General features: G+C 35.7%; 2 protein-coding genes across 4 annotated transcripts in view; both read left to right on the top strand.

Annotated features, from left to right (window-relative positions):
• The window catches only part of zmynd8 (zinc finger, MYND-type containing 8), a 33,849-nt gene extending 24,551 nt beyond the window's left edge, over positions 1-9,298 (top strand). For all 3 annotated transcript variants that reach the window (XM_073825434.1, XM_073825436.1, XM_073825435.1), the window contains exons 17-21: positions 1-61; positions 167-247; positions 927-1,005; positions 5,175-5,414; positions 7,758-9,298. In XM_073825434.1, the coding sequence (XP_073681535.1) occupies positions 1-61; positions 167-247; positions 927-1,005; positions 5,175-5,414; positions 7,758-7,924 (628 nt within the window). In that variant the 3' untranslated portion in view covers positions 7,925-9,298. The remainder of the gene's footprint in view (positions 62-166; positions 248-926; positions 1,006-5,174; positions 5,415-7,757) is intronic.
• Positions 9,299-12,911: 3,613 nt separating this feature from the next.
• The window catches only part of dido1 (death inducer-obliterator 1), a 26,773-nt gene continuing 11,919 nt past the window's right edge, over positions 12,912-27,765 (top strand). The window contains exons 1-7 of the mRNA XM_073825505.1: positions 12,912-13,012; positions 15,328-15,377; positions 19,223-19,330; positions 19,659-20,556; positions 24,960-25,305; positions 27,119-27,334; positions 27,670-27,761. Of these exons, the coding sequence (XP_073681606.1) occupies positions 19,255-19,330; positions 19,659-20,556; positions 24,960-25,305; positions 27,119-27,334; positions 27,670-27,761 (1,628 nt within the window). The 5' untranslated portion in view covers positions 12,912-13,012; positions 15,328-15,377; positions 19,223-19,254. The remainder of the gene's footprint in view (positions 13,013-15,327; positions 15,378-19,222; positions 19,331-19,658; positions 20,557-24,959; positions 25,306-27,118; positions 27,335-27,669; positions 27,762-27,765) is intronic.

Genomic DNA, 27,765 nt, shown 5'->3' on the forward strand with positions numbered 1-27,765 from the left:
CCTCCAGATCCCCACCACATCTGCAGATGTAGCAGCTGATATAGCGAAGTACACTAATAAAGTGAGATTAAAAAAAAGGAAATGGTTACAAACTACTAATCTATAGATGAAAACCATTTTAATCGTTCTATTAATGTAATTATTGATGTGTTGTTTCTATTAACAGATCATGGATGCAATTAAAGGGACGATGACTGAGATATACAATGACCTTTCCAAAAGCACGTCAGGAAACACAATAGCAGAGGTATGTATTTGTTAAAGAGATACTTCACCCAAAAATGAAAATGACCCACCTTCAAGCCATACTAGGTGTATATGACTTTCTTCTTTCAGATGAATACAATCAGGGTTATATTAAAAAAAAAATGTCCTGGCTCTTTCAAGCTTTATAATGGCAGTAAATGGGTGTTGAGATTTTGAAGTCCAATACAGTGCATACATCCATCATAAAGAAGTATTCCGTACAGATTTGTGGGGTTAATAAGGGACTTCTGAAGTGAATTGATGTTCGTCACATCTCACCGAAGCTTTTGCTACGTCCTATATCATCCACTGGAAAGCCACTCTCTTGTGAACGTGTGTATGAAAGTTAGTGGAAACTAAAGATTGTAGTTTTTTTTAAGTTTTAAATATGTATATTTTTCTTATACAAACGCATCACTTCAGAAGGATTTTTTGGGCTTCAAAATCTAAACACCCATTCACTGCCATTATAAAGCGTGGATAAGCCAGGACACTTTTTAATATAACTCTTATTGTATTTGTCTGAAAGAAGAAAGTCATATGCATGTATGATGGCTTGAGGGTGAGTAAATCATGGGGTAATTTTTATTTTTGGGTGAACTGTCCCTTTAAGTAAATCTGGAGAAGTATATAACTACTGTGGAAAATATAACTAAAAAGCCATTTTTATCCTGTTACAGATTAGACGGTTGCGAATTGAAATCGAAAAACTGCAGTGGCTACATCAACAAGAATTATCAGAGATGAAGCACAATTTAGGTATGTGATTTTCTGATAATAGTTTATTTAATGTAAGGGCACACTAATAATGAAACAGGAAGACTTTTTCCAATGTCTGCTTAAAGCAATAAATGAAAAATCTGTAATATCAACCATTAAATTATATAGGTCCCTATGATTTCCTCAATGTGAAAAACGCAGACAGAATTGTGGAATCCAGTCATAAAAATGACAGTATAATGAAGAATTTGACAAATCTTGTATTAATAAATTAAAATAGAGCCCTAATTAAAGTGGGATATGAACTAGTATCTGTCAATATTAAAGTGCAAAAAATGATATTAAACTACAAAGTCTGCATGTTCTGCATGTCAATGTGCTAATGACATGCAGTTTTATCTACTGATGCTCATATACAGTCGTGGCCAAAAGTTTTGAGAATTACATAAATGTTGGAAATTGGAAAAGTTGCTGCTTAAGTTTTTATAATAGCAATTTGCATATACTCCAGAATGTTATGAAGAGTGATCAGATGAATTGCATAGTCCTTCTTTGCCATGAAAATTAACTTAATCCCGAAAAAAACTTTCCACTGCATTTCATTGCAGTCATTAAAGGACCTGCTGAGATCATTTCAGTAATCGTCTTGTTAACTCAGGTGAGAATGTTGACGAGCACAAGGCTGGAGATCATTATGTCAGGCTGATTGGGTTAGAATGGCAGACTTGACATGTTAAAAGGAGGGTGATGCTTGAAATCATTGTTCTTCCATTGTTAACCATGGTGACCTGCAAAGAAACGCGTGCAGCCATCATTGTGTTGCATAAAATGGCTTCACAGGCAAGGATATTGTGGCTATTAAGATTACACCTAAATCAACAATTTATAGGATCATCAAAAACTTAAAGGAAAGAGGTTCAATTCTTGTTAAGAATGCTTCAGGGCGTCCAAGAAAGTCCAGCAAGCGCCAGGATCGTCTCCTAAAGAGGATTCAGCTGCGGGATCGGAGTGCCACCAGTGCAGAGCTTGCTCAGGAATGGCAGCAGGCAGATGTGAGCGCATCTGAACGCACAGTGAGGCCAAGACTTTTGGAAGATGGCCTGGTGTCAAGAAGGGCAGCAAAGAAGCTACTTCTCTCCAAAAAAAACATCAGGGACAGATTGATCTTCTGCAAAAAGTATGGCGAATGGACTGCTGAGGACTGGGGCAAAGTCATATTCTCCGATGAAGCCTCTTTCCGATTGTTTGGGGCATCTGGAAAAAGGCTTGTCCGAAGAAGAAAAGGTGAGCGCTACCATCAGTCCTGTGTCATGCCAACAGTAAAGCATCCTGAGACCATTCATGTTTGGGGTTGCTTCTCATCCAAGGGAGTGGACTCACTCACAATTTTGCCCAAAAACACAGCCATGAATAAAGAATGGTACCAAAACACCCTCCAACAGCAACTTCTTCCAACAATCCAACAACAGTTTGGTGAAGAACAATGCATTTTCCAGCACGATGGAGCACCGTGCCATAAGGCAAAAGTGATAACTAAGTGGCTCGGGGACCAAAACGTTGACATTTTGGGTCCATGGCCTGGAAACTCCCCAGATCTTAAAACTTGTGGTCAATCCTCAAGAGGCGGGTGGACAAACAAAAACCCACTAATTCTGACAAACTCCAAGAAGTGATTATGAAAGAATGGGTTGCTATCAGTCAGGATTTGGCCCAGAAGTTGATTGAGAGCATGCCCAGTCGAATTGCAGAGGTCCTGAAAAAGAAGGGCCAACACTGCAAATACTGGCTCTTTGAATAAATGTCACGTAATTGTCGATAAAAGCCTTTGAAACGTATGAAGTGCTTGTAATTATATTTCAGTACATCACAGAAACAACTGAAACAAAGATCTAAAAGCAGTTTAGAAGCAAACTTTGTGAAAACTAATATTTGTGTCATTCTCAAAACTTTTGGCCACGACTGTAGTTTTATAAAGTTTTGAGTTTCTCTTTAGGATTTATAGGCTTTAGGTATATTTGGACAGGCTCCTTTTCTAAATGACCCTGCCGCTTCCTAAATGGTAAATTTCAACATTTTTGATAATTATTGACCTAGAAAGTCCAGATAATTGCACTGCAGTGTTTTTTTTGTTTTTTTTCCTGATTGCGCAAAAAACCTAGGACTACTTCACAAAAGTAGTTTTTTTTTACATTTTGTGAATGACATGTAGATTTTTTTTGGTGCAGTTTTCTTCACTACACATGTTTCAAGCACATGTTTCAGCACCTGAATTTGGAAAAAAAAAATACAAAAGATTTTATTGGGCCCCAAAATGTAATTTTTGTTATAGTTTTAATAAATTGTTGTACTTTTTATGACTTCAGTTAATTACACATGCTTTTTAGCTTACTAAAATTGAATTTAACCATTAAAATTAGGGATGCACCGAATGTTCGGCAGCCGAAATTATTCTATATATAATTATTATATTATAAATAGCAAAAAAAAGCTCTTTCGGCGTTTGGCCGAATAAGTAAAAAGAAATGCAAAATGGCCTTAAACCATTAGTAAATAAACTACAGAACGTTAAAATCTAATAAGAATCATTCATAAATCTGCTGCTGTCAGCAAAAAGTAGTACTGAGGTCTTCTTGTGGGTTTCCGCCAAAATAAAAGTCAACATTCATAAATGTTAGCATTGTAATTTTATAAAATAAAAAAGTAACACAAAAATAGTGATAACAATCATTACAACAGCTCTATTAATACATTTATTATAACATTCTCCTTTGCTCAGCAAGGCTGCATTTATTTGTACATTAAAAAGCACATGCCTGATTCAAGAAGGGAGTCTTAAAACCCCTTAGAGTTCCTGTCAAACTTAACTCAATGCAAAACGTCCCGCCGGAGGAACGTTGGAACACTAAGGGGTTAAAAACGGCCATATTAATATTATATTACTAATTTATTAATTTTAAGTTAAATTGTGCTTTGTTGGTAGGCTATGATGTCTACTAGAATGTTAAAAATGTTCAGTGTTAAAGGAGTAGTTCACTTTCAGAACCAAAATTTACAGATAATGTACTCACCCCCTTGTCATCCAAGATGGTCATGTCTTTCTTTCTTCAGTCGTAAAGAAATAGTGTTTTTTGAGGAAAACATTTCAGGATTACTCTCCATATAATGGACTTCTATTGTGCCCCTGAGTTTGAACTTCCAAAATGCAGTTTAAATGCAGCTTCAAAGGGCTCTAAATGATCCCAGCCGAGGATGAAGGGTCTTATCTAGCAAAACCATCGATTATTTTCTAAAAATCCTATCTCTTTTTCTCCTCCAACTTCGAAATCGTCCTACATCGCTGCAGAAATACTGACCCAGTGTTTACAAAGTAAACATGCAAAAAAGATCAAACAGCCTTTACAAAAAAAGGTAAAACAGCGATGTAGGACGATTTTGAAGTTGGAGGAGAAAATGAGATGGGAGTTTTTCGACATACCCTAACTGTCTTGAACCGGAATACACAGAGTGCACACAGAACTAGACAAGACGAGCATTTGAGGTTAAAAAGTTTATAAATTGTAATTTTTTTTTAGAAAATAACCAATCAATTTGCTAGATAAGACCCTTCTTTACTCGGCTGTGAGGAGACCTTTGAAGCTGCATTTTGGAAGTTCAGACTCGGGGGCACCGTAGAAGTCCATTATATGGAGAGAAATCCTGAAATGTTTTCCTCAAAAAAACATAATTTCCTTACAACTGAAGAAAGAAAGTCATGAACATCTTGGATGACAAGGGGGTGAGTACATTATCTGTAAGTATTTGTTCTGAAAGTGAACTACTCCTTTAAGTAAATATTTTTAAATTGTTGATTTGTAATTGTTTTTTTTTTTTTTTTTTTTTTTTGCAAAGCAAGACAAAACTGTAAAAAGCCTACTTTGGCTATTTAATTTATGCAATGGTGAAAAAAATGGGCAAAATACAAAAAGGGGAAAAAACACAAAAAAAAAAACATTTTCGGTAATCAGCCTGTGGCCCAGTGTTTAATTTTGTTTGGCTTCGGCCAAGAATTTTCATTTCAGTGCATCCCTAATTAAAATCCAAATCAGAAAAGTTAAAACAGAAAAAAAAATCTGAAATTAATACTGGAACTACAACAATATACTGTGCATCAATAATTCATCCTGACTGCATATTTGTTTGTCCACATTTGGTAAATGTGATGTACTCAGAGCTAACCATGGCAGAGATGAGGCAGAGTCTCGAACAGGAACGAGAACGAATCGTGACGGAGGTCAAGAAGCAGATGGAGGTGGAGAAACAGCAGGCTGTGGATGAAACGAAAAAGAAGCAGTGGTGTGCAAACTGCAGAAAGGAGGCCATTTTCTACTGCTGCTGGAACACCAGCTACTGCGACTATCCCTGCCAACAAGCACATTGGCCAGAGCACATGAAGTCATGCACACAGTCTGGTAAGACATAGTATCAGACTCAGAATGGGTAAATATATATGATTTTTGGGATTTTCAGCATCATTAGAAGTCTTTCTAATATGCTATTTTTCTGTTCAAGAAACATTTCTTATTATTTCTTATTATCAATGTTTAAAACAGTTGAGCTGCTTCGTATTTTTGTGTAAACTGACATTTTTCAGCATTTTAGAATCTAAATTAGTTCAGGATTAGTTCACTTCCAGAACAAAAATGTACAGATAATATGTTCATGTCTTTATTTCTTCAGTCGATAAGAAATTATGTTTTTTGAGTAACATTTCAGGAATTATCTCCATATAGTGGACTTCAATGGTGCCCCGAATTTTGAACTTCCAAAATGCAGTTTAAACACAGCATCAAATGGCTAAATGATCCCAGCCGAAGAAGAAGGGTCTTATCTAGAAACATGATCAATTATTTTCTAAACAAATTGACAATTTATATATTTTATAACCTCAAATGCTCGTCTTGTCTCGTCTCTGCAATGCGCATGTGTAGTCTGTGTGATCCGGGTCATTAAAGTCATCTCGTGTTCGTTTTAAACTTCAAAATCATCCTACAACGCTGTTTTACCTTTTTTGTAAAGAGCATTTGATCTTTGAATGCTCACTTTTTAAACACTGGATTGGTACTTCTGCAGCGATGTAGGTTGATTTAGAAGTCAGCAAAGAAAACGAGATGGGAGTTTTTCAAGACAAGCATTTGAGGTTATAAAGTATATACAGTCAAGCCCATTATTATTTATACCCCTGGCAAATTCTGACCTAAAGTTACTTTTATTCAATCAGCAAGTATTCTTTTGACCGGAAATGACACAATGAGACGATGTACAAGATGCATCATTGCGAAAAAAATATTTCTCAGCTTTTATTTACATTTGAACAAAAAGTGGCATGTCCAAAATTATCATACCCTTTGCAAACTGTCACAGTCTATGGGAAAATCCAAAGTTCTATACCATTCCAAATAGTCCAAGCTGTTCTAAAGCATCCTAATTACCCTGATTCATTGGGAACAGCTGTTTTAAGGACTGTACTGAGGACCTGCGGCTGCGCATTGTGGCTGCTCACAAGTCAGGAAAGGGCTATAAGACCATATCTAAATGTTTTGAAGTTCCAGTGGCTACAGTGCAAAGTATTATTAAAAAATACAAGACGTTCTGCACTGTGAAAATATCTCTTGTTTGGCCATAATGATGTAGCCTTCATTAAGCGTAAAAAAGGAGAAGCCTTCAACCCTAAGAACACCATCCCCACTGTCAAACATGGTGGTGGGAACCTAATGTTTTGGGGGTGTTTTTCAGCCGGTGGACCAGGGAACCTAATTGCAGTACATGGCACCATGAAAAAGCAGCAATGCATCAAAATTCTCAACAACAACATCAGGCAGTCTGCAGAGAAACTTGGCCTTGGGTACCAGTGGACATTTCAGCATGACAATGACCCAAAACACACAGCAAAAGTGGTGAAAAAATGGTTAGCAGACAAAAACATTAACATTTTGCAGTGGCCCAGCCAGAGTCCTGACTTAAATCCAATTGAGAATCTGTGGAGGGAGCTAAAGATCAGAGGGATGGCAAGGAGACCCTCCAACCTGAAAGAGTTGGAGCTCATCGCTAAAGATGAATGGGCAAAAATACCAGTGGAGACGTGCAAAAAGCTGGTCAGCAATTATGGGAAGCGTTTGATTCCTGTAATAGCCAATAAAGGCTTTTCTATTGATTATTGAGAAGGGTATGAATAATTTTGGACATGCCACTTTTTGTTCAAATGTAAATAACAGATGAGTAATAATTTTTCCCACAATGATGCCTCTTGTACATTGTCTTATTATCTTCTGGGAGACTTCTGTGTCATTTCTAATAAAAAAAAAATTGCTGGTTGAATAAAAGTAACTTTAAGTCAGAATTTGCCAGGGATATGAATCATTTCGGGCTTGACTGTAAACTGTCATTTTGAAATTTGAAAATAACTGATCGTTTCACTAGATAAGACCCTTCTTCCTCGGCTGGGATTGTTTAGAGCCCTTTGATGCTGCGTTTAAACTGCATTTTGGAAGTTCAAACTTCGGGGCATCATTGAAGTCCACTATATGGGGATAATTCCTGAAATGTTTTCCTCAAAAAACATCATTTCTTATCGACTGAAGAAAGAAAGACATAAACATCTTGCATGACAAGGAGTACATTATCTGTACATTTTCGTTCTGGAAGTGAACTAATCCTTTAATTTGATGCATCATTGCTGAATAAAAGTATTTTAAAAAACTTATATTGAATGTTTATATATTAATAAGAGTATGAAATGACTTTGTGCATTCCAGCAACATCATCACAGCAGGAACCAGAGTCAGAAGGCGGCACAGATGTTACTCCCAAAGCCCCTGGACAGGCGAACAACTCACCTAGAGAGACTGTATCTGCTACACCTGCAGACAAAGACAGTGAAGCGGACAAAACCAAGGACAATGTCACTGTCACTATGTCCTAGCTCACATGTACAAAACATACACTACATCAGCACTTATGACTGTACAGCTGTATATAGATGTTGTCAAATTCTTCACTACAAAAGTTCTTTTAACTAACGTTCGTCTTGCCTGACTGTGCTTTTGTGTTTTTTTATGTTATGACAATGTCTGAATGTTCCAAATCTAAGACACACAGACCACCCAAGCATTTCCTGCTGTAGGATTGAGAGGCTTGGCCGCTTCTCGGTTGGGTTCGATTCTAAACAAAAAAGACCAGTTTATTTATTTTTTCTTGTGGGTACGTGGAGTCTAATAACTTTTATTTGAGCTCATCTTTTTTAATGTTGCCAAAATATATTTATAACATTCAGAAAGCCTGATCTGCTGGTGATCTTTGAAAGTCACGTCACTTCTTTTTAAAAAAAGGTTAAAGTGAAAAGGTTCTTTTTTTATTTATTTCCAGTTCCAAAAACTAGTACAGAATGTGGTTATTTTTAATTTTAGTATTTCATGAAAAGTATTGTGCTGTATTATCTTATTTATGCTATTTTATCAAAAGAACATTTGGTTATATAAAACGTAAGAGGCTACATTAAATCTAATCCATACATCGCTAAGACAAGTTTAAACACTGTTTCGCAAAATACGACTACTTTATCACTATCTTGTTCGAATGTGTGGAAAGAGATGGTTATACATGTTGTAAAACTGTATTATCACTAGATAAGACTGAGAATTATAAATCTGAGGCTCTGTTTATTTGATTTCCTGTAATATATCTTAAATGCCTTCGGGTTTTTTTAGTTTTTGCAGTTTGACATCAGTAGGATCTCATTGTTCTCTTTTTTAAGTTTACCTTACATTTGAAAGCTAGTGTTAGGTCATTGACGAATGACAGAAGATTTTGTCATGTCTGTATTGTTTGGTGTCAAAGAACTACTATATGACGAGTAATTTATGTTTCATTTTGGTTCATTTGAACACTGGCGAAATGTATTATTGTTTTTTACGTTATGTTTTAATGTCCTAGCTAACAGGACTGTAACTTCACACCAATCCAGGTGATTAAGGAAGTACATGTTTAATGTTGTTTTTGTTATATAACGTCTTCATTTCGATGCTGTATTCTCAATGTTTGATGAACAAATTCTTATTATCCCATGAGATACTGCATCTATGATCCACAAACAAAAACATTCCTGTATGTTATGTTGTTAATAGTGCATACATGTTATTCCAAACCATATACAGAGGACAAAGGAGAGCGGTCAAGAGTGGCTGTCAGTCTAAAGAAGAACAGATCGATGTTTACATATTGTATATAAATAAAGATCTGGTGGTCTAACTTGTAATTTAATAGTTTTTGTATGGTGCAAGTGAATTAAAGAGATCACCTGTTGAAAATGTTTCATGTGGGAGTCGTTTTTTGATGAGGTATTGACATTAACAATAGACAGTATTTACAAAAATATTTGAAAAGTCATATGCTACATACAATTGAGGTCAAAAGTTTACATACACCATGCAGAAACTGCCCAATGTTAATTTTACTAAAATAAGAGGGATCACACAAAATGCATGTTATTTTTTATTTAGTACTTGCCTGAATAAGATATTTCACATAAAAGACATTTACATATTGTCCACAAGAGAAAATAATAGTTGAATTTATAAAAAAATGACCCCGTTCAAAAGTTTACAGTGTCTTGCAAAAGTATTCATACCCCTTCATTTTTCCCCCACATTTTATGTTGCTGCCTTATGCTGCTTTAAATTACCTTTTTCCACATCAATCTACACTCCATACACTATAATGGAAAAGCAAAAAACTGGTTTTTAACATCTTTGCAAATTTATTACAAATAAAAAACTTAAATGATTAAGGGTATATATTCAATACCCTTATCTGGGACCGTTTAAAATGTAGCTCAGGAGCATTCATTTTGCTTGTAGATGTTACTACACTTCGCGTGAAGTTAACCTGTGGCAAATTCAACTGAATGGGTATGATTTGGAAAGGCACACACGTCTTAATAAAAGGTCTAACAGCTGAAAATGCATATCAAAGCAGAAACCAAGCCCTGAAGTAAAAAACAAAACAAAAAAACACTACCTGTAGAGCTCAGAGGCAGGATTGCATCAAGCCAAATATATGGGGAAGAGTTCTGAAAAAATTCTGCTGCACTGAAGGTTCACAGAAGCATGTAGTCTATGTTAACCTTAATGGAAGAAGTTTAAAACAACCAGGACTCTTCCAAGAGCTGGCCTCCTTGCTAAACTGAGCAACTTATGTAGACCAAGAACCTGATGGTCACTCTAGTTGAGCGTCATATAAGCAGTTAGGAGAAACATACAGAAGGACAAACATCACTTCAATACTCCACCCATCTGGTCTTTATGGTGCTGTGGCAAGACTTAATCCTCTCCTCAGTGAAGACACATGAAAACCCCCTTTTTGAAATTTGCACATAAAAAAAGGTACCTAAACGACCCTCAGACTGTGAGAAACAAGATTTATCATGCTCTGATGAACCTCAGTTCCAAGCATCATGTTTGAAGGAAACCAGACACTGCTCATCACCTGCAGAGTACTATCCCAAAAGAAAAGTATGGAGGTAGCAGCCTCATGCTGTGGAGCTTTTTTTCAGTGGCAGGGACTGGGGTACTTATCAGAAAGGAAGAAAAGCTCAATGCACTAAAATACTGAGATTGAGCCTTAATGAAAACCCAGTCCAGAGCATTCAGAACCTCAGACTGGACAGAAAGTTCACCTTCTGACACGGCAATGACCCTAAGCACATAGCAAGAGTGAAAGACTTGAGGCTGTAAATGTGCTACAGCTAAGTACTGGGTGAAGGGTATGAATACTTTTGCAATATACTTCTCCCTGCTGAAAAAAACAGCATATGCTGGTTAGGTGGGTTTTGATGCTGGTTTAAGCTGGTCCTTTGCTGGTTTATGCAGGTCCTTGACCAGCACATGACCAGCTAAGGACCAGCATAAACCAGCAAAGGACCAACTTAAACCAGCATCAAAACATACCTAACCAGCATCCCAGAATCAAAACTACCTAACCAGCATATGCAGTTTTTTTTTTTACCAGGGTTTTCTTTAAAAAAATAAAAATAAAAAAAATAAAAAAATACATTTATGAATTTGTGACAGTTCTGTTTTTGCTTTGTTATTATGGTGCATGGAGTGTAGATTGATGTGGGGAAAAAGGTTATTTAAAACAGTTTACCATAAGGCAGCAACATAAAATGTGAAGGGGTATGAATACTTTTGCAAGGCACTGTACATACACTTGATTCTTAATACTGTGTTATTAAACATTTCCAACAAGAAATGTGTGATTATAAGATCCATCTTTTCACGCGGAGGACAACTGAAGGACTCATATGCAACTGTTACAGAAGGTTCAAACGCTCACTGATGCTTCAGAAGGAAACACAATGCATTAAAGGCAGGGGATGAGAACTTTTTGAATTTGAAGATCAGCGTAAATTTAACTTATTTTGTCTTCTGGAAAACATGTAAGTATCTTCTGTAGCTTCTGGGGAAATACTACATAAAATATATTTATATAGGCAAAATAAGAATTCTATTCAACATTTTACACCCCTCTTAAAGCATCGTTTTTTTTTTTTTCTGAAGCATTTTGACATCATGAAGCGGCCCACACAGACGTGCACGATTTTACAGAAAGCTCCGGAGACCTGCAGAACTGAAACTCCCGTCGTTCACAAAGTCCTACACAATCCCCTCCTCATCAGTATAAATAGATTGGACATGCAATTTATTAAAAATTATTAAATAAAAATTTAAATACTACATTGAGGTCATAAGTTTATATACACCTCGTAGAATCTGAAGTAATGATCCACAGCTGATATTTCACATGAAAGACGTTTACATATAGTCCACAAGAGAAAATAATTGAATTGATAAAAATTACCCCGTTCAAAAGTTTATATACACACTTGATTCTTAATACTGATGTTACCTGAATGATACACAGCTGTTTTTTTTGTTTTTTGTTTAGTGCTAGTTGTTCATGAGTCCCTTATTTTTTCTGAACAGAAAAAATAAGGCATTTTTGTGTATTTGAACCCTTTCCAACAATGATTGTATGATTTTGAGAGCCATCTTTTCACACTGAGGACAACTGAGGTACTCATATGCAACTATTACAGAAGGTTTAAATGCTCATGAATGCTTCAGAAGGAAAAATGATGCATTAAGAGCCAGGGGGTGAAAACTTTTGAACATAATGAGGATGTTTACATTTGTCTTATTTTGCCTAAATATGATATTTTTTTTCATTTAGCACTGCCCTTTAGAAGCTACAGAAGATACTTCCCAGACATGTTTCCTAGAAAATAAGTTTTTAAATTTACCCTGATCTTCAAATTCAGTTTTTACCCCCCTGGCTTAATGCATTGTGTTTCCTTTTGAAGCATCAGTAAGAGTTTGAACCTTCTGTAATAGTTGCATATGAGTCCCTCAGTTGTCCTCAGTGTGAAAAGATGGATCTCAAAATCACACAGTCATTATTGGAAAGGGTTTAAATACACAAAATGCTGAAAAAAAAAGAATTTGTGGGATATCAAGGATTTTTCTGAAGAACAGTGGGCAGTTTTTGAATGGGGTCATTTTTTATAAATTTAACTTCTTTTTTTCTTGCGGACTATAAACATATTTTATGTGAAATATCTTATTCAGGTCAGTACTAAATAAAAAATAACATGCATTTTGTATGATCCCTCTTACTTGGGTAAAATAATTAACATTTTGCAGATTCTGGAAGGTGTATGTACACTTTTGACCTCAACTGTACATTAATAAGCATTCATTTGAATGGCGGTCAGTTCGACTCCAAACTAGAGGGCGCACTTCTTCATGTCGGATATTTTTGGATGCTGCATTTTCACCTCCACGACACTGTGTCGCTGTTCTACATCGTAACTTCAGCTTCGAATGTGCTTTGCCTCATGCTATGCTCCACAAGCAAAAGCAGATACTACATTCGCCACCATCATCAACAAGAAAAGAAAATGGAGGTCACGCTGTTGCTCTGACCGTAGGCCGAACGACATTAATGCTAACAAGTGAGTATGCACCTCCAGTTGTTGTGAACGCTAATGCATGTTTTTCGCTGTTCGTCTGTGCTGAATAAATACAGAGATGCAGATACAGTTTGTCATTTTTACAGCAATGAACCTCGAGCTCCAGTAATGGCGCCACGAGTCTCTATATTTATTTAATACGATAAGAAAAGATTATTCCAGGTGGTGGAATACAACAGGTTACAACAACCTGGGACAGACTAGTAAACAGCACAGGTTTTGTATGCAAATCAAATAAGGCTGAATTTATGTTTGTGTAAATATGGGTTTTATCGTAACGTTATGTCTTCCATGTGCATGATAATCACATGTTTAATTATAATTTGACTGTATGTTATTCTATAAACTATTTAAAGATGTGTGCACGATTGCATTATTTCCGTCCTTTTAAAATGTGATTATTACGAATTTTAAATGCAATGAAATTTTGATTTGCACAGTGTCCACAAAGTGGGTGTGTGCGGTCCTCTGGTTTTGCACTAAACGTGTGCAATGTTTTGCAGCTTTTGAATAAGCGTTAACGTTAATTTATTACAATGTAGTACTTTTCTAAATGAATGTTTATGTATTTTTCTGCACGAGTGGAAGATATAGAAAGCTAGTCCGTGCAGATAAGTATATATGTGATGTATGTCTGAGGAAATTATGCTTGTTTTAAACATTTAAAGTCTCCAGCATATTTTGCATTAATATGACATCTCTCTAAATTAGATTAAAATTAAATAATAATAAGCATATTACGTGAAGACTTCTCTCACGTGGCAGCTCTCCGTGACCGAACCCCACCAGTGCTCTCACTACTTACAAACGATTCGCAAACGAATCCCTTTTTGAATCAGTCCAACAAAATTCGTTCGCGGTAACGTACTTGGAAACATGAAATCTTATGCACATACGGTAAACACAATTATCAATAATCTACTAAACAGTAGTGGATACGTAAGTATCGTTTTATTGGAACGTCTGGGCGTAGGGACCACGTGATGGCGATGACGACGAAGAACCACTGTATCGGATGTAATTGATTCTTTGACTGTTCGAACGAACCGATTCGCAGAAACTAGTTCGGTTTAGCAGCAATACTACTTACTTAGAACCGAAATAAAATTGTATTCAGTATATTCTGCGCTATATACAGCGTAAACTCTTATGAGCGAGACGAAGGAACAAAATATCTGTAATGAAAGGATCTCTTGTGTAAGCGAGACTGCGCACGAGTTGGACAGTGAAATGGAGGTCGCGCTAGCGATTAGCTAAAGCTAACGGGCAAGTAACAAATCTAAATGCTCAATCCTGAAAGCTGTTTTGTCTCGTTTTGCGCCTTGTGTATGTGTATTTTACAGCGGTAAGGGGTTGTGCTGAATTCCTCTTGTCAGTTTTGTTTGTGGGATATGTGTGAGTTACTATGACACTCAATACTGTGGGCGGCCATTCCAGAGCACAACGATGCACGTTTTCTTTCTTTATTTTAAAATGCTAGCAATATGCAGGGATGACATATTCACAAAGCATTATAAGAATGGATTATCTTCCGTTAAATCACACCAGACGAGGGTGAATGTATACATTTCATACACGTTTAATGATGGCCTTGAATACGGTTTGTAATGTAACAATTATGCAACTCTACATAATTGTTGTTTCCTGTCTTAACATGACATATTTTGTAATATTATTGGATGGCAATTATATTACACGTTATACATGACGCCCATTTGAAATGTTCAATGATTTAGCATTACTTGCTTGGTTAATGTTATTATAGCAGTTACAGCACTCTATAACAAAATAATGTGCTTTCATATTGTTTGCATATGTATGACTAAAGGCGATTAAAATGCATTCATTTTGCAAATGTTTTGCCAAGCATTTTTAGCATTGGACTGGCTTTCGATTGGGTCTGGTGCAGTAGTTGGTATTTAACAATATTTTTAGTAGTATTTATTTAAATGTACAAACTGTAGAGTTTTTGTAGACTTACTAATTTGTCATTTTCATGTCACTCTTAGCCATCTAATATTTTTGCCAAAAAGAATAAAACTTATGACATACAAGGTCTCTGTTCAGTTGATCTTGTGTAACAATTTTGGCACATACTTGGAATGCTTACTACAATTTTTTTTTAAGGTGTAACTTGATAGACTTCCAACTGGTTAAAACGGAAGGAACATGAATTATATAAAGTTATACAAGTTAATATGATATGTCGATATAGCCACTATCTTCTTAACATTATCGATCATACATTTTTGTTGCAAATTTTAAATGATTCTTTTTGTGTTTTTTGTCTTTTTTAGATCAGTATCTTAAATAGAAGACTTCCAGTCGTCGTCTTCATAGCAAACAGGTGCTTCATTTCACTACTCTTATTATGAGACTCTGCATAGTTTTTGACAGCTGAAGTCACACTGTTACTGTTTACTGTAGTGTTTGCACTGATTGTGTCCCGGAAACTTGAACCATATAAATCTAACTTATGACACTATTGCCTTTGCCAAATGCATGTTGGAGCCTGCAGGTGTTGTTTTGCAGCAGGTCTGCTTTTCTTTAGATCACAATGTTCAAAATGTATACAAGTTTTTTTTTGTGTGTGTTTAATAATGCTTTGCAGCCCTTTTAATTTAAACAAATTTCATTGATATTCTGTCAACATTAAACCAGTTATATTTGATGTATTACTGTTGTAAAAGTTCACCAAAGATGACATGCTCTTGTATGAAACTCAAAATAATTAGTTATTGCATAGTAATTTAAAATGAATTCCTAGTGTCTAACAATGTAAAATGCATTAAAGTAATGATGAAAATGCATCAATTATGGAATTCAGAAACACATTATTAGTATACAACATTTATACTTAATGTTTCAGACTGTTGTATGATACTAAAAAGTTTAACTACAAAAGTAATTTTTCAGTTCTATGTAAAACACAGGAAGACAGTATTGATTATAGTCTTTAGTCCTTTTCAGAGGAAGGTTTCAGGAAAAAATGTATTACATTTGAAAAGGCCAATCACACAGACTTTTATAAATGTTTCCCACTGATCCTGCATATTTTTTAGGAATAAAAAAATACTGCTACTAGTAATTCATGTTTTCTGTTTCAATATAATGTATAATGTAGTCTGTGTACACCTTTAGGTTAAGTGTACTAAATTAACAACATTTTGCACAATGCACAAATGATTTCTTCTTTATTGTGCAATGATGTGTGTGGAATTTAGAGTCTACTACATGTCAAATTATGGATATTATTGCTATTCATATATACAAAGTCATATGCTCAGATGTTATTCTTTATTTTACCAGTGTTTTGTATAATGGGACCTAATTCTCTGAATAGAGGGTTTTCACGACGTGTCATCAATCGGCCATACTGACGGCACGGAATGTAAAAAATAAGTCGCTGTGCAAAACGCCCGTATTTTCCTGTTTATTGCTGCTTAAAATGGTCAATTATTGTCATGTTTTGGGCTGTACTCAACGGTCAGACTAGAAAAAACATTTGGAGTACTGTATGGTCTGCCAAAAGTTATAACAAATCAAGGAGAAGAGTGCAAAAATGATCTGAGGCACAAAAGGCGTTTGTGGTTGGCCAAACTGAACCAGAATTTCCAGAGCAAGAATCTTGACAACATTCGTGTTTGTTCTTATCATTTACGGTTATGTACGTGAAATATTAGGCTAACGTCTTAATGAATACTGCTTGTACGTGTCTTTACCAGCTATTAACTTCAGTTTGTCAAAATATTGCACCCTTTCCTGCTTACGAAGTCCTTCTCTATATAATTTAGCAGCATTTTTTCTGTGGTTTAGACAGCATAAATTGGCAGAACAACAGTAGTACATTAACCATGCAGATGTTGTTTACATCTGAGTATCGCCAGTGTGGCCGCGCATCTGGGGAAATGACCAAAGTGCAAACCCTCTATTATACAGTTTCAACTTAAAACAAAGATGACATGGTTTGTAGATATTTATTAGTTTTAGTAACTAGAGGAAGCATACAGTCCAAAAATATATGTTGGTTTTGAGGAACATGAAGAGAAATAGTTTCCATCAGTGTTATCCATTTAATAGCCCTGTAGTGATTATAATGTAAACCGTTTAGACAATATTTCACACTAGGGCTGCACGATATATAGAAAAAGTATCGTTATCGCGATATTAGTATACGCGATATCAGTATCGCAGAGAGTTGCGATAATTGACATTTAATTTATGTGCCAGACATTTGTGCGTTGCATGCATAGGTTGTCCTCATTTGACCAAACAGATGGGGGCTTACTATCTTTATACCCGCCTCCCAAGTAGGTTCTATAATGCTATTGGCTAGAACGGGCGAACAGGTGAACCCGGTGGCTCAGAGCAGAAAATGAAAAATAAATACGGCAGGAGTATGAAGGGAGAAAATGACAGCAGCACTGAACTTTTGCCTAAGAACTGTGCAGGGATCAAAATTGCCACCGTTTATGCTCCCAAAATTTAATCTGCACAACCTCAAATTATATTTGGGAGCATTTGTGTGAGTGCGAGAAATTGTTGTGGTGCGACCGAGTTTCATTCTTTACAAAACTTTTGCTAACCTAACTACTGCACAGACTGCTGTGAGCTGATGCGTTCGCCGTTCTCTCCAACATTACATAACCATTTAAACTTAATCTTTATTGAAGATTTGAGATATTAGCAGTCTTCCTGTCACTGACAATGCGCACCGCTGAACTAGGAACCGGATGTGTTTTTTTTTCTGAAACCTCTGTTCCGGATTTGCACAAACTGCATTGCAATTAGGGGTGTGTGGTATGACGATTTTTGACTGTGGACAGTGAAAAGGTTCTCTACAACACAGCTTTCATTCACATCAGATGATAACTCAGCGGCCGAGTTCCACTCATGAAGGGGAGTATTTTCCACTGGGGACACGCTTTTCAAAATCCTGTTGGTGTCCTCCGACTTTCAAGTGGTTTGTTAAAGTAATGTCTTGTATTGCAGAGTGCATGCTATGCACTGCCGAGAGTTTCGCGCGATCCTTAAAACGAAACCAAAAGTAAAACGCGTAGGCTACGCGCATTTAAAAGCAATTTTAATACCCCACGTTTAGAGAACGACTCCCCAATGCACGCAAATTAGGCTAGATAAAATATCTAGGCTGTCATTAGAATGTGGGCTATAATAAGTTGTGAAGTTGTCTATAACTCTGTATCATACTTAAAAAAAAAATTTGGTCTCTATTTGCACTTTAAATATTGAAAGAGTAGTCTACGTTGAATATGGCTGCATTTATTGTCTATTTTTTGTTATTTATACTGTAATTTTTAAAAAATTTGATTCTGAGGCTTTCAGAAACAGCCCATTTGATTTGCCTGGCAATTGGAATCAGCCATGAAGAATCAAGATCAGTGCATCACTAAAAAGAAATTGGGTGCTCCTAATTTTTTTTTTTTTTTTGATGCTCCTAACTTTTTGAAGTTTAATAGTAATTTTAATAAAATTTGTTTAATGTTTTATTTAAAAAACAAACAAAAAACAGGCAAGGCAAGGAAATATTTAGTTTAAAAGATGCTCTTACATGTAAATAAAAAGTAATGTTTGAAAGCAATTCATTTTGTGTTTGCAGGTCTGTGGTAACAGCAAACCAGAAATCAGAATATCTGCTGAGGTTTTAAGTCATTCATAGTGTTTTAAAGTCAATTTTTGCAACTTCCTTGACATTTTTTTTTAGCCTGAATTAGATTTAATTCGGATGACAGAAGAATATCTATTACCTGTTTATTTTAGCATGATCATTACATATATAAAATATAAAAAAAAAAATAGATAATAATAACAATAATAATTATTAAAGCATTTCTCTAGGGAAATATCGCAAGAAATATCATTATCGCAGTATTCAACACCAATATCGCATATTTTCCCAATATTGTGCAGCCCTATTTCACACATACTTCAATTGTATAGTCTATTTTGATTTGGCACACCACTTTGAATGCAATAGATCAGGGATGGGCACTTTTAAGCATCTAAAGCTTGTTAAATCCTGTTTATATGCCCTGCAGATCGAATTTACTAAATCCATGACACACCCATAGAGAAAAAAAGACACACTGGTGCCTTCTATTGGGAATCCACATGACTATAGTAATATTTGGGAGTTGTGCTCACCATTAAATCTTTCTTTTTTCTTAATTATAGATATTCTGTTTGAAAAATAGTGTCTCTCTGCTATGGAGGAGAGTGTGAGCCCTGAGCTGGCTCAAGCCCCTGAGCCTAGCCAGGATCCTGTGGATACCAGCTCACAAGGTACCCACGGCCCACTCCACCACATGCACTCCTGTACAAGAGAGCCGTGGGATTCTCTCCAATCAGGGTTTCAAATTGGGAAATTACTGAATCAGGATGTAATCACTGAGATTTAAAAGCCTCTTAATCCGTTCTGGGCATGCACTGGAAAATATTAAATGGCTAAAACCTTTCCTTGCAATCATTTTTTCAAACTGTGGTGTCACCATATCACTTTTCAATGATTGATCAGCTTGAAAGCATGTATCACAGTTTTAATGCACAGTATGTTGATGATTAAACATTGATTGCTGAATTAAAGTGTAATTTTGCTACGTCTCACACACAGAACCAACACCGGTCTCAGAAGAAGTCAAAGATCAAAAAGAGCAAGGTGATGTTAGTGAAGACAAAGTAGACGACCCTGACAAATCCACAAAGCCCTCACGTGAGTTTAAGAAGACTTGGGGCTTTCGTCGGACCACTATTGCTAAGAGGGAACTCCCTGGAGAAATGGTAGGGGAGACCCCAGAGGGCAAGGGCGCCCCGGTGCGTCGCAGCGGCAGGCAGGCAAAGCGCACGGACAAACTGGAAGAGTTTCTGGTCACTGTGAAGCGAGGAAGAGGAACAGGTAGGAGAAGTTGTCCCTCACGACTTGAGGGAGGAGATCCTCCATCCCAGACCCCGACCGATGCTGAAACGGCCTCCGAAGCCAGCTTTGACGGAAATGCAGATTCTAAAATAGAGGAACAGAAAGCAGCCTCACCAGAGAAAAAGAAAAGGGGTCGAGGAAGGACTAAGCAGGCGGTGAAACCTCAAACTAGAGGGGGATCAGTGAGTGATGATGGCAGCTCTGACAACGACGAAAAGGCTGCCGGTGAGGTAACGAAAGACCCTCATGAAAATGTTGAGACTGCGGCCAGTGTTGAAGATGGAAGGGACGTTGAAGCAAAAGAGGAACATGTGAAGGATGTGGTAATGAAAGAAGAGGATGGTGAAGAGTGTAATAAGAACAAAGAGAAGACCTCAAATGAGTCCATGAATAGACGTCCTACTAGAGCAGCCAGTAAAGACGCCAAAAGAGACACTAAACCAAAAGTAGGAGTGAAGCTCCGCAACGAGAAGAAAGAAGAGGATGATGATGATGATGAAGACGATGACGAAGAGACTTCGTCCAGTGGGTCTGACAGTGATGGTTATGACCCTAATGCACTTTACTGCATCTGCAGGCAGAAACACAACAAAAGGTACGTGTCTTTGGAGGTGTACAAGATGTTGGTAGATGGTATATTGTTTAATGGATACTGTGGGAATAATTGATGCATGTAGATTCAACAGAAAATTAGTACGATACAATTTTTTAACTGGCCGATAAAACAATAACAATGATTAACGTGATATAATTGTCTTTGATTAAATGATAACAAGAGTTTGATAAAATTTTAATTTAATGTTTATGCACCAAAAATGGAAGAAACAGTGCTACTCATTTGAACTGCACCACATGGACAATTTCTCCATTTAATTTAAAATTTAAATGGCAGCACAAGCTTACTAGAGCAGATGCATCTACTGGCTGATAAGTCTTACTCACATGAGCATTAAACAGCACTGTGAGATCCAGTGTGAAGTGATTTTAAACCAGTTTAAAGCCAGATGAAACGGCACTGACAATCAGGAGAAAGACTGTGCACAATAATAGTCAGAAGATTTTTCAGTCTACCATTTACCACGGATTTACTGTAGTAACACTAACTGCACCATGGTATTGTGGCAGAAATGTGGGACATTCATATTGAATCTTATTAAATGTGACTCTGGACCACAAAATCAGTTATAAGTCGCACAGGTATATTTGTAGCAATAGCCAACAATACATTGTATGGGTCAAAATTATTGATTTTTCTTTAATGCCAAGAATCATTAGGATATTATGTAAAGATCATGTTCCATGAATATATTTTGTAAATGTATAAAAATGTATTTTTTGATTAGTAATATGCATTGCTAAGAACTTCATTTGGACAATTTCTTTTTTTATATTTTGATTTTTTTTATTTGCACCCTCAGGTGTTAGATTTTTAAATAGTTGTATCAGTAATATAACAAACCATACATCAATGGATATTTGTGATTTATTCAGCTTTTAGATAATTTATTAATCTCAATTTTTTACAAAAAAAATAGACTCTTGTGACTGGTTTTGTGGTCTAGGGTGACATATTAGAAATGTAGATATGTATTAAAAGAAGTAATGGAATATAATTGCAGTATTTTTTTACATTTCAACATTTAAGAATGAGGTTACAATTTTTACAGATGTTGCGGTTTTTAATAATAAATTTACATCTGCATCCTAACTCAAGCTACTACTACTGTCAACTTAAGCAACTAGCAAATGTGCATTTCTAAGAGACAAAAAAGTAATATTAATATTCAACTGCTGCTGTGCTATGCGTCATCAAAGTCAGGCAGCACAAACCTGTTTCATGATTTGAAACAATATTGCTCATTAGAACATGCAGAGACTTAAGAAATTAATTTTCTATTAAGGTATTTATGTTGTTAAGGAAAAAGAACTGTGGTAGTTTAGAACCACAATTAATGTTTTCTACAACTTTCACCTAGGAGAAAAAAAATATTTCTTTACACTTAAGATAAAACATTTGAATTTATCAATGTCAACTGATATGAAACATTTTATTGTAATAATTTGTGAAAAAAAAATGTTTTTCTGAAAGCTAAATAAGCTATAAATAAGCTTTAAATTGGTGTATGTGTTTGTTAGGATAATATTTGGCTGAGATAAAACTATTTGAAAATCTGAAATCTTGAGGGTGGAAAAAAAAAATCTAAATATTAGGAAAATGATGTTCCAAGTTTTTATATATTTGCGGTAGGAAATTTATTCATCATCTTTACTTAATATCCTAATGATTTTTGGCATAAAAGAAAAATCAATAATAATTTTGACCCATGCAATGTATTTTTGGCTATTGCTACAAATTGTAATAAGGTCCAGGAAAACAAAGAATTATACATTATAAATAACTATGCAACAACAGTTAATAATTTTGGTGTAGATATTTATGTATAATGTATTAAATGTAGTATTAGTAAGTATAATATTGTAAAAACGGCTTTTACAGATGTTTAATTTTCTCGTGTAATAGTAAAAAGAGTCCTTGTATGAGTGTTGTGAGCAGAAGAGCGAAAACACTAAGGAACTAAACTGAAGTGTTCTTATACCCTGTAAGTATGTGCACATGCATCTCCAGGAGTATATCAAATCATGAGTTTCTCAGAAAGCCTTACCAGTTGTATTGACTTAAGGACCAGGAGGAATTGATGTATTGTGTGCTAGAAATTGGTTTGCATGCTAAAACTATTAGGTCTTGTGACCTATACATCTTAAAACTAAACTCTACTTTGCAGTGTTACATTTTAAAACCTTATATGGTATGAGATAGATGCATGATAATCACACTTTAGATTCATAGAACGCAGTATGCATATTACAGTGTGTAAGTGTGACCCGGAAATTTAGTTTTAGCTTTAAGATGCACTGTGAAGATTATTTTAAGATCTGCAGCATGTTAAATTGTGTTTGAGCTAGGGCTGCACGATTTGGAGAAAAAATCTAATTGCGATTTTTCTGATCAAAATTGCGATTTGCGATTTAAAATGCGATTTACTACTATTTCATAAAAGAGCTACAGGTTTGATATGGTGGTTTTAACAGAACCAAAGAAAGACCAAGCACAATCCCAAAGTATGCTACACTGTTCTACTGTTTATTTAAAACCTCTTAAACATTGTTGCCTTTTTTAAAATAAAGTTGTCAGTTATCATGACAAATTAAGAAAATAACTACAGTATCTTAAATAAAATAAAATGAACAATTAAAATTATATAATAAAATATTATTAAAATCTTAAACTTTTAGGAATCCAAACACACTGTAAACAATTTTACATCAGTAAAACACTGATGATAACCTACATTAAGAGACACTTTGTTGGGAAGTTGAGCCGCTGCTCCCGCTTATCTTTTCCAAATGGCGTTAACGTTATTTGCTCAGTACATGCAGTAGAGACCTGCACTCCTACGGGAGTATAGCGGGACCCGACGCAACCGACTGCGGCGCGGGACAAAACTTGATGGACGAGTGCGGCTGTTCGGGACGCGGGAAAATAAAATGATTCGCGGGATCCCCGCAAAATAGAAATATCTAAAAAGCAAAATATTGTTATTCATCTATTGCACAAAAGCAGCAAGAACAACTAGTATACATTATCAGTAAGCACAAGGATAGGCAGTCAGGTGTTTAAGTTAGAATCCACTCACTGCTCAAACATTCTTGCACAGTGCTGAATATTGCGTGCTCGCGAATTAAAACACACGAAGTGTAGACATTGTGAAAGATTCATCGTGCATAATATTCATTGTGTTAGAGCTTTATGAGATCGCAAATGAAGTGAGATGTCAACTTTAGCTTTGTCTGCTTGCATTCTGCTCTGGATACACACAGTAGCTCATGCTTGCTCTTAATTCTGTTAAGAATAACAGTGGTTTGTGAATGTTGATGCTTAGCCTATATAACAAATATTTTATCGGGGACGTTTATGCTGGGGTTTTGTGAAACTTACGAGATGTTACAAAACTGTTTCATGTAAATTCAATTGATGTACTGAAAAAAACTATATAGGTTACTTTTATGCGGGCAGGAGCGGGACAAAACATGAATGTCGAGGTAGGAACGGACCGAGATCAAATTTCTGCGGAGGCGGGACTGAAAAATACGTCCCGTGCATGTCTCTACATGCAGTGTTAAAATGCCCCCTATTGGTTAAACTCTGCATCAAACGTAATATAAGCATGAAGACGTAATATGCACTTGAAGTGACCTGTCAAAAACGACTTATATGCTTGTTACCACATTTGATAATCAATCGAAATAATCGCAGCTCTTGCGATTTGAAAATCGCACCCTTTCAAATCGCGATTTCGGTTTAAAAACGATTAATCGTGCAGCCCTAGTTTGAGCTTAACATTTGATCTGAATCATCTGCAGTAAGTAACCGGCATTTTACTTAAATTATGAAACATAAACGTGAAAATGACAACAGTGTTATCTGAATATGATTTACTTGTGCAACTGAGAGTTTTTACACAAGAGATACAGATCAATCTGTGAGCGAAGCACAGTGTACACATATTTCCAGTGAACTATGCTCTTTGAATTGCATTGCTTTTACTGATTTCTATTATGAATGCATTTCATAATAAATCAGCAGTTAGGATTCAGATTCTAAGCTTATAGGTTTTCAATAATTAGCTAGCTTTTTTACGCCCAAGACGAAAGTGTCATCATGTGAAATTTAGTATTTTGATAAGAATTATTGGTGTAGATTATAACAATTTCACACTGGTACATTCCTGTTCTTTGTCATACTTCTTCATTTGACACTTGGTGAACGTTAAACTGTCGTCATCAGGCACGATGCATAAAACATGGCAAGTGTTTATGTTCAAAGCAGATATTCTTATTCAATTCTTGCTTTTTTGTCAGCAGAAGTTTTATCATTTCATCTTGTGGGTTTAATGATTATTTAGGGTGTTTGGTCATTGTTTAAATCCTTGTGCATAGGTTTATGATCTGCTGCGATCGCTGTGAGGAGTGGTTTCATGGCGACTGCGTTGGCATCTCTGAGGCACGTGGCCGACTGATGGAAAGAAACGGAGAGGACTATGTCTGTCCAAACTGCTATACACAAAAGGGACAGTTTTCCAAGGCTGGTTCTTCCACAGCAGCTGCAGAGAATGGCAAGCGGCCAGCAGTTGGCCTTCGTAAAAGTGAAACTGGTCTTGCGACACCACCTAGCACTGCTGTAGTCACCACGGAGGAGAAGGCTTCTGATGACCTGGGCATCAAGGGCAGGATCGAGAAGGCTACCAATCCTAGTGGGAAAAAGAAAATAAAGATTTTCCAGCCGGTACGTTGCTGTATGAAACACAAGTTTGAATACTGCACTCTTGTTTACATCTCAATTCATGGGATTGAAGAAATTGAAATCATCCTGTTGATTTTCAATACAGTTTTTGATGCTTCTGTGCATGAAATTTGTCAGCTTTTATTACGGGATTTTACTGTTAGTGACGCATTGCTTGAAAACTTAATTGTAACTTAATGTAACTTAGATTTTTTTTTTTTGAGTTGCAGAATTTGATGGGCATTAATTGGCTGCTAATTTTTAAAGCTGTCATTATCAGGGTGTTTTTACTATATTTTATTGTACATTATAATAATGATTTTTCAGCTTTGACCACTAATAATTTGACTAATGTTAGGCTAACATCAGAAGGAAATGTCATAATTTTTTGTTAGCTGAGAACCATGCTTTTTAGTGTAAAATACTGTTTTTAATGGGTTTAATGTCACTATTGGGTGTTTTTCTCAAATTGGTATCTTTCCTGCTAACTTAAAGACAAATCACCTTGTAAAGGCATCTTATTATGATTATATATGGGAATTATTTCTAATGCTAGCGGGACACCTTCACTGTATGACAAATCCTAATCTAGTCGAGAAAGTAAAAAAGGTAAGGTAAACTAAGAAAGATATACGACTCCTATATAGATATTTTACCCCTTTTTTTTTTAATTATATAAATGTATGCACCTAAAAAAATCTACATCATAACAGGAGGCTTTAATTTTATAGCAAATTTGGATGTAAAATGTGACCCTGGACCACAAAAACAGTCTTAAGTAGCACAGGATTATTTGTATCAATAGATAACAATACAATGAAAAACCATTTAGGATATTAAGGATATTAGGACATTAGGATATTAAGTAAAGATCATGTTCCATGAAGATATTTTGTAAATCGTAAATATTAATCGTAATATGCATTGCAGATTTTCAAATAGTTGCATCTCTGCCAAATATTGTCATATCCAAACAACTTTAAACTTTTATGACTATTTTATGCTTTGATTTTTTTCCATTAAAAAGACCAATCTTAGGTCTTCATTCAAAAGCAATCATGAATTATATATATATATGAACAATATAGTTTGGATAGTGCACTTTCACGTCTATGTTCAGGGGCTAAATATATGTAATAAAAAAAAACATGGTCTGCCTGTTAATAAGACCCTTTTAAAATAAAATCTCGTAATTAAATTAAAATGTGCTAGACTAAAAGCTGAAAAATGTATTCTGAGTTATCTGGGGTCATAATATTTGCTTTTTATCTGCGTCTGTTTACAGGAATCACTTAATTTTAATGTTTTTGTTTAAAGAAAAGGAAAGAAAAGGATGATCTTGGAAGTAATATGAACCACAGACGTCTTTGACTCATTATTTGATCAGGCCTAGACATGAAGACATTTTGGACACAAAATTTAAGTAAAATTATCTAAGCATTTAAACTGGATAACATTTGATGAGGTCATGTGACAAGAGTTTGTTTTTGAAATTGCTTTTAATAGTGCAAAAATGCAGTGTTCTGCTTAATAGTGTTGGGCGATATGCACAATTGTCATATTGTCCTATCATCAGCCTATGAGATCGCCGATACAGGATATTATTGTGCTAATTTATTTAATTATTTACTTAGTTTCATTGCTGGAAAGTGAATAAACTCCAGTGTAAGGCTAAAAGCAGCCTAATGTTTTTTAATGTGACTAAATTTGTATTTAACATGATAACGTCTATCAGCACAACCCTAGTTCATAAGGTGTACATCTGTTGACGTAACCTAGTGGACGCAGAGGTTTGACATCCCTGAGTTTTCAGCAGGTGACTGCAGTCGAAGGATCTTCCCTCCCAAAGTGCATTGGCCCTGGCTGTGAGAGAGATGCGCTCCCTGACTCCGTCTACTGCGGGAACGACTGCATACTCCGACACGCCGCTGCTGCCATGAAGACCATCACCACAGATGGAAAAGACTCCAAACAGAAAGAGAGGGGCAGGCCCAAATCGCAGAAAAAGACCACCAATAAATCACCAATTAAGGTATTATTCATAGGCACTTAATAATAATCATATAATTATCTTAAGGCTTTAGTAGTAGTAAATTGTTTGCTGTATAGCTACATATTTGTATAAAAATGCAAAATGTATTATTAAAAAAAAAAAATATATATATATATATATATATATATATATATATATATATATATATATATATATATATATGGCATTTAGGTGTAATTGCATAAGTTGTTCAGTTGTTGCTAATTCAGGTACACAATAAATCAGGAAGACAGGTATTGTATCAGCTCTTTCTCTATAATGCTAGGACATATACATCTATATATGCTAACACTGCTTTCTGTTCTTGACTACAGAGGAAATCTGGCCCGGAAAGGAGGTCGTCTAACCAAGGGGAGGAGGAGGAGTCTGAATCTGGGACTGAGGAAGATGATGATGATGAAGACAAGCAT

The sequence above is a fragment of the Garra rufa genome, chromosome 20 (genome assembly GCF_049309525.1).
Source record: "Garra rufa chromosome 20, GarRuf1.0, whole genome shotgun sequence".
Lineage (NCBI taxonomy): Eukaryota > Metazoa > Chordata > Actinopteri > Cypriniformes > Cyprinidae > Garra > Garra rufa.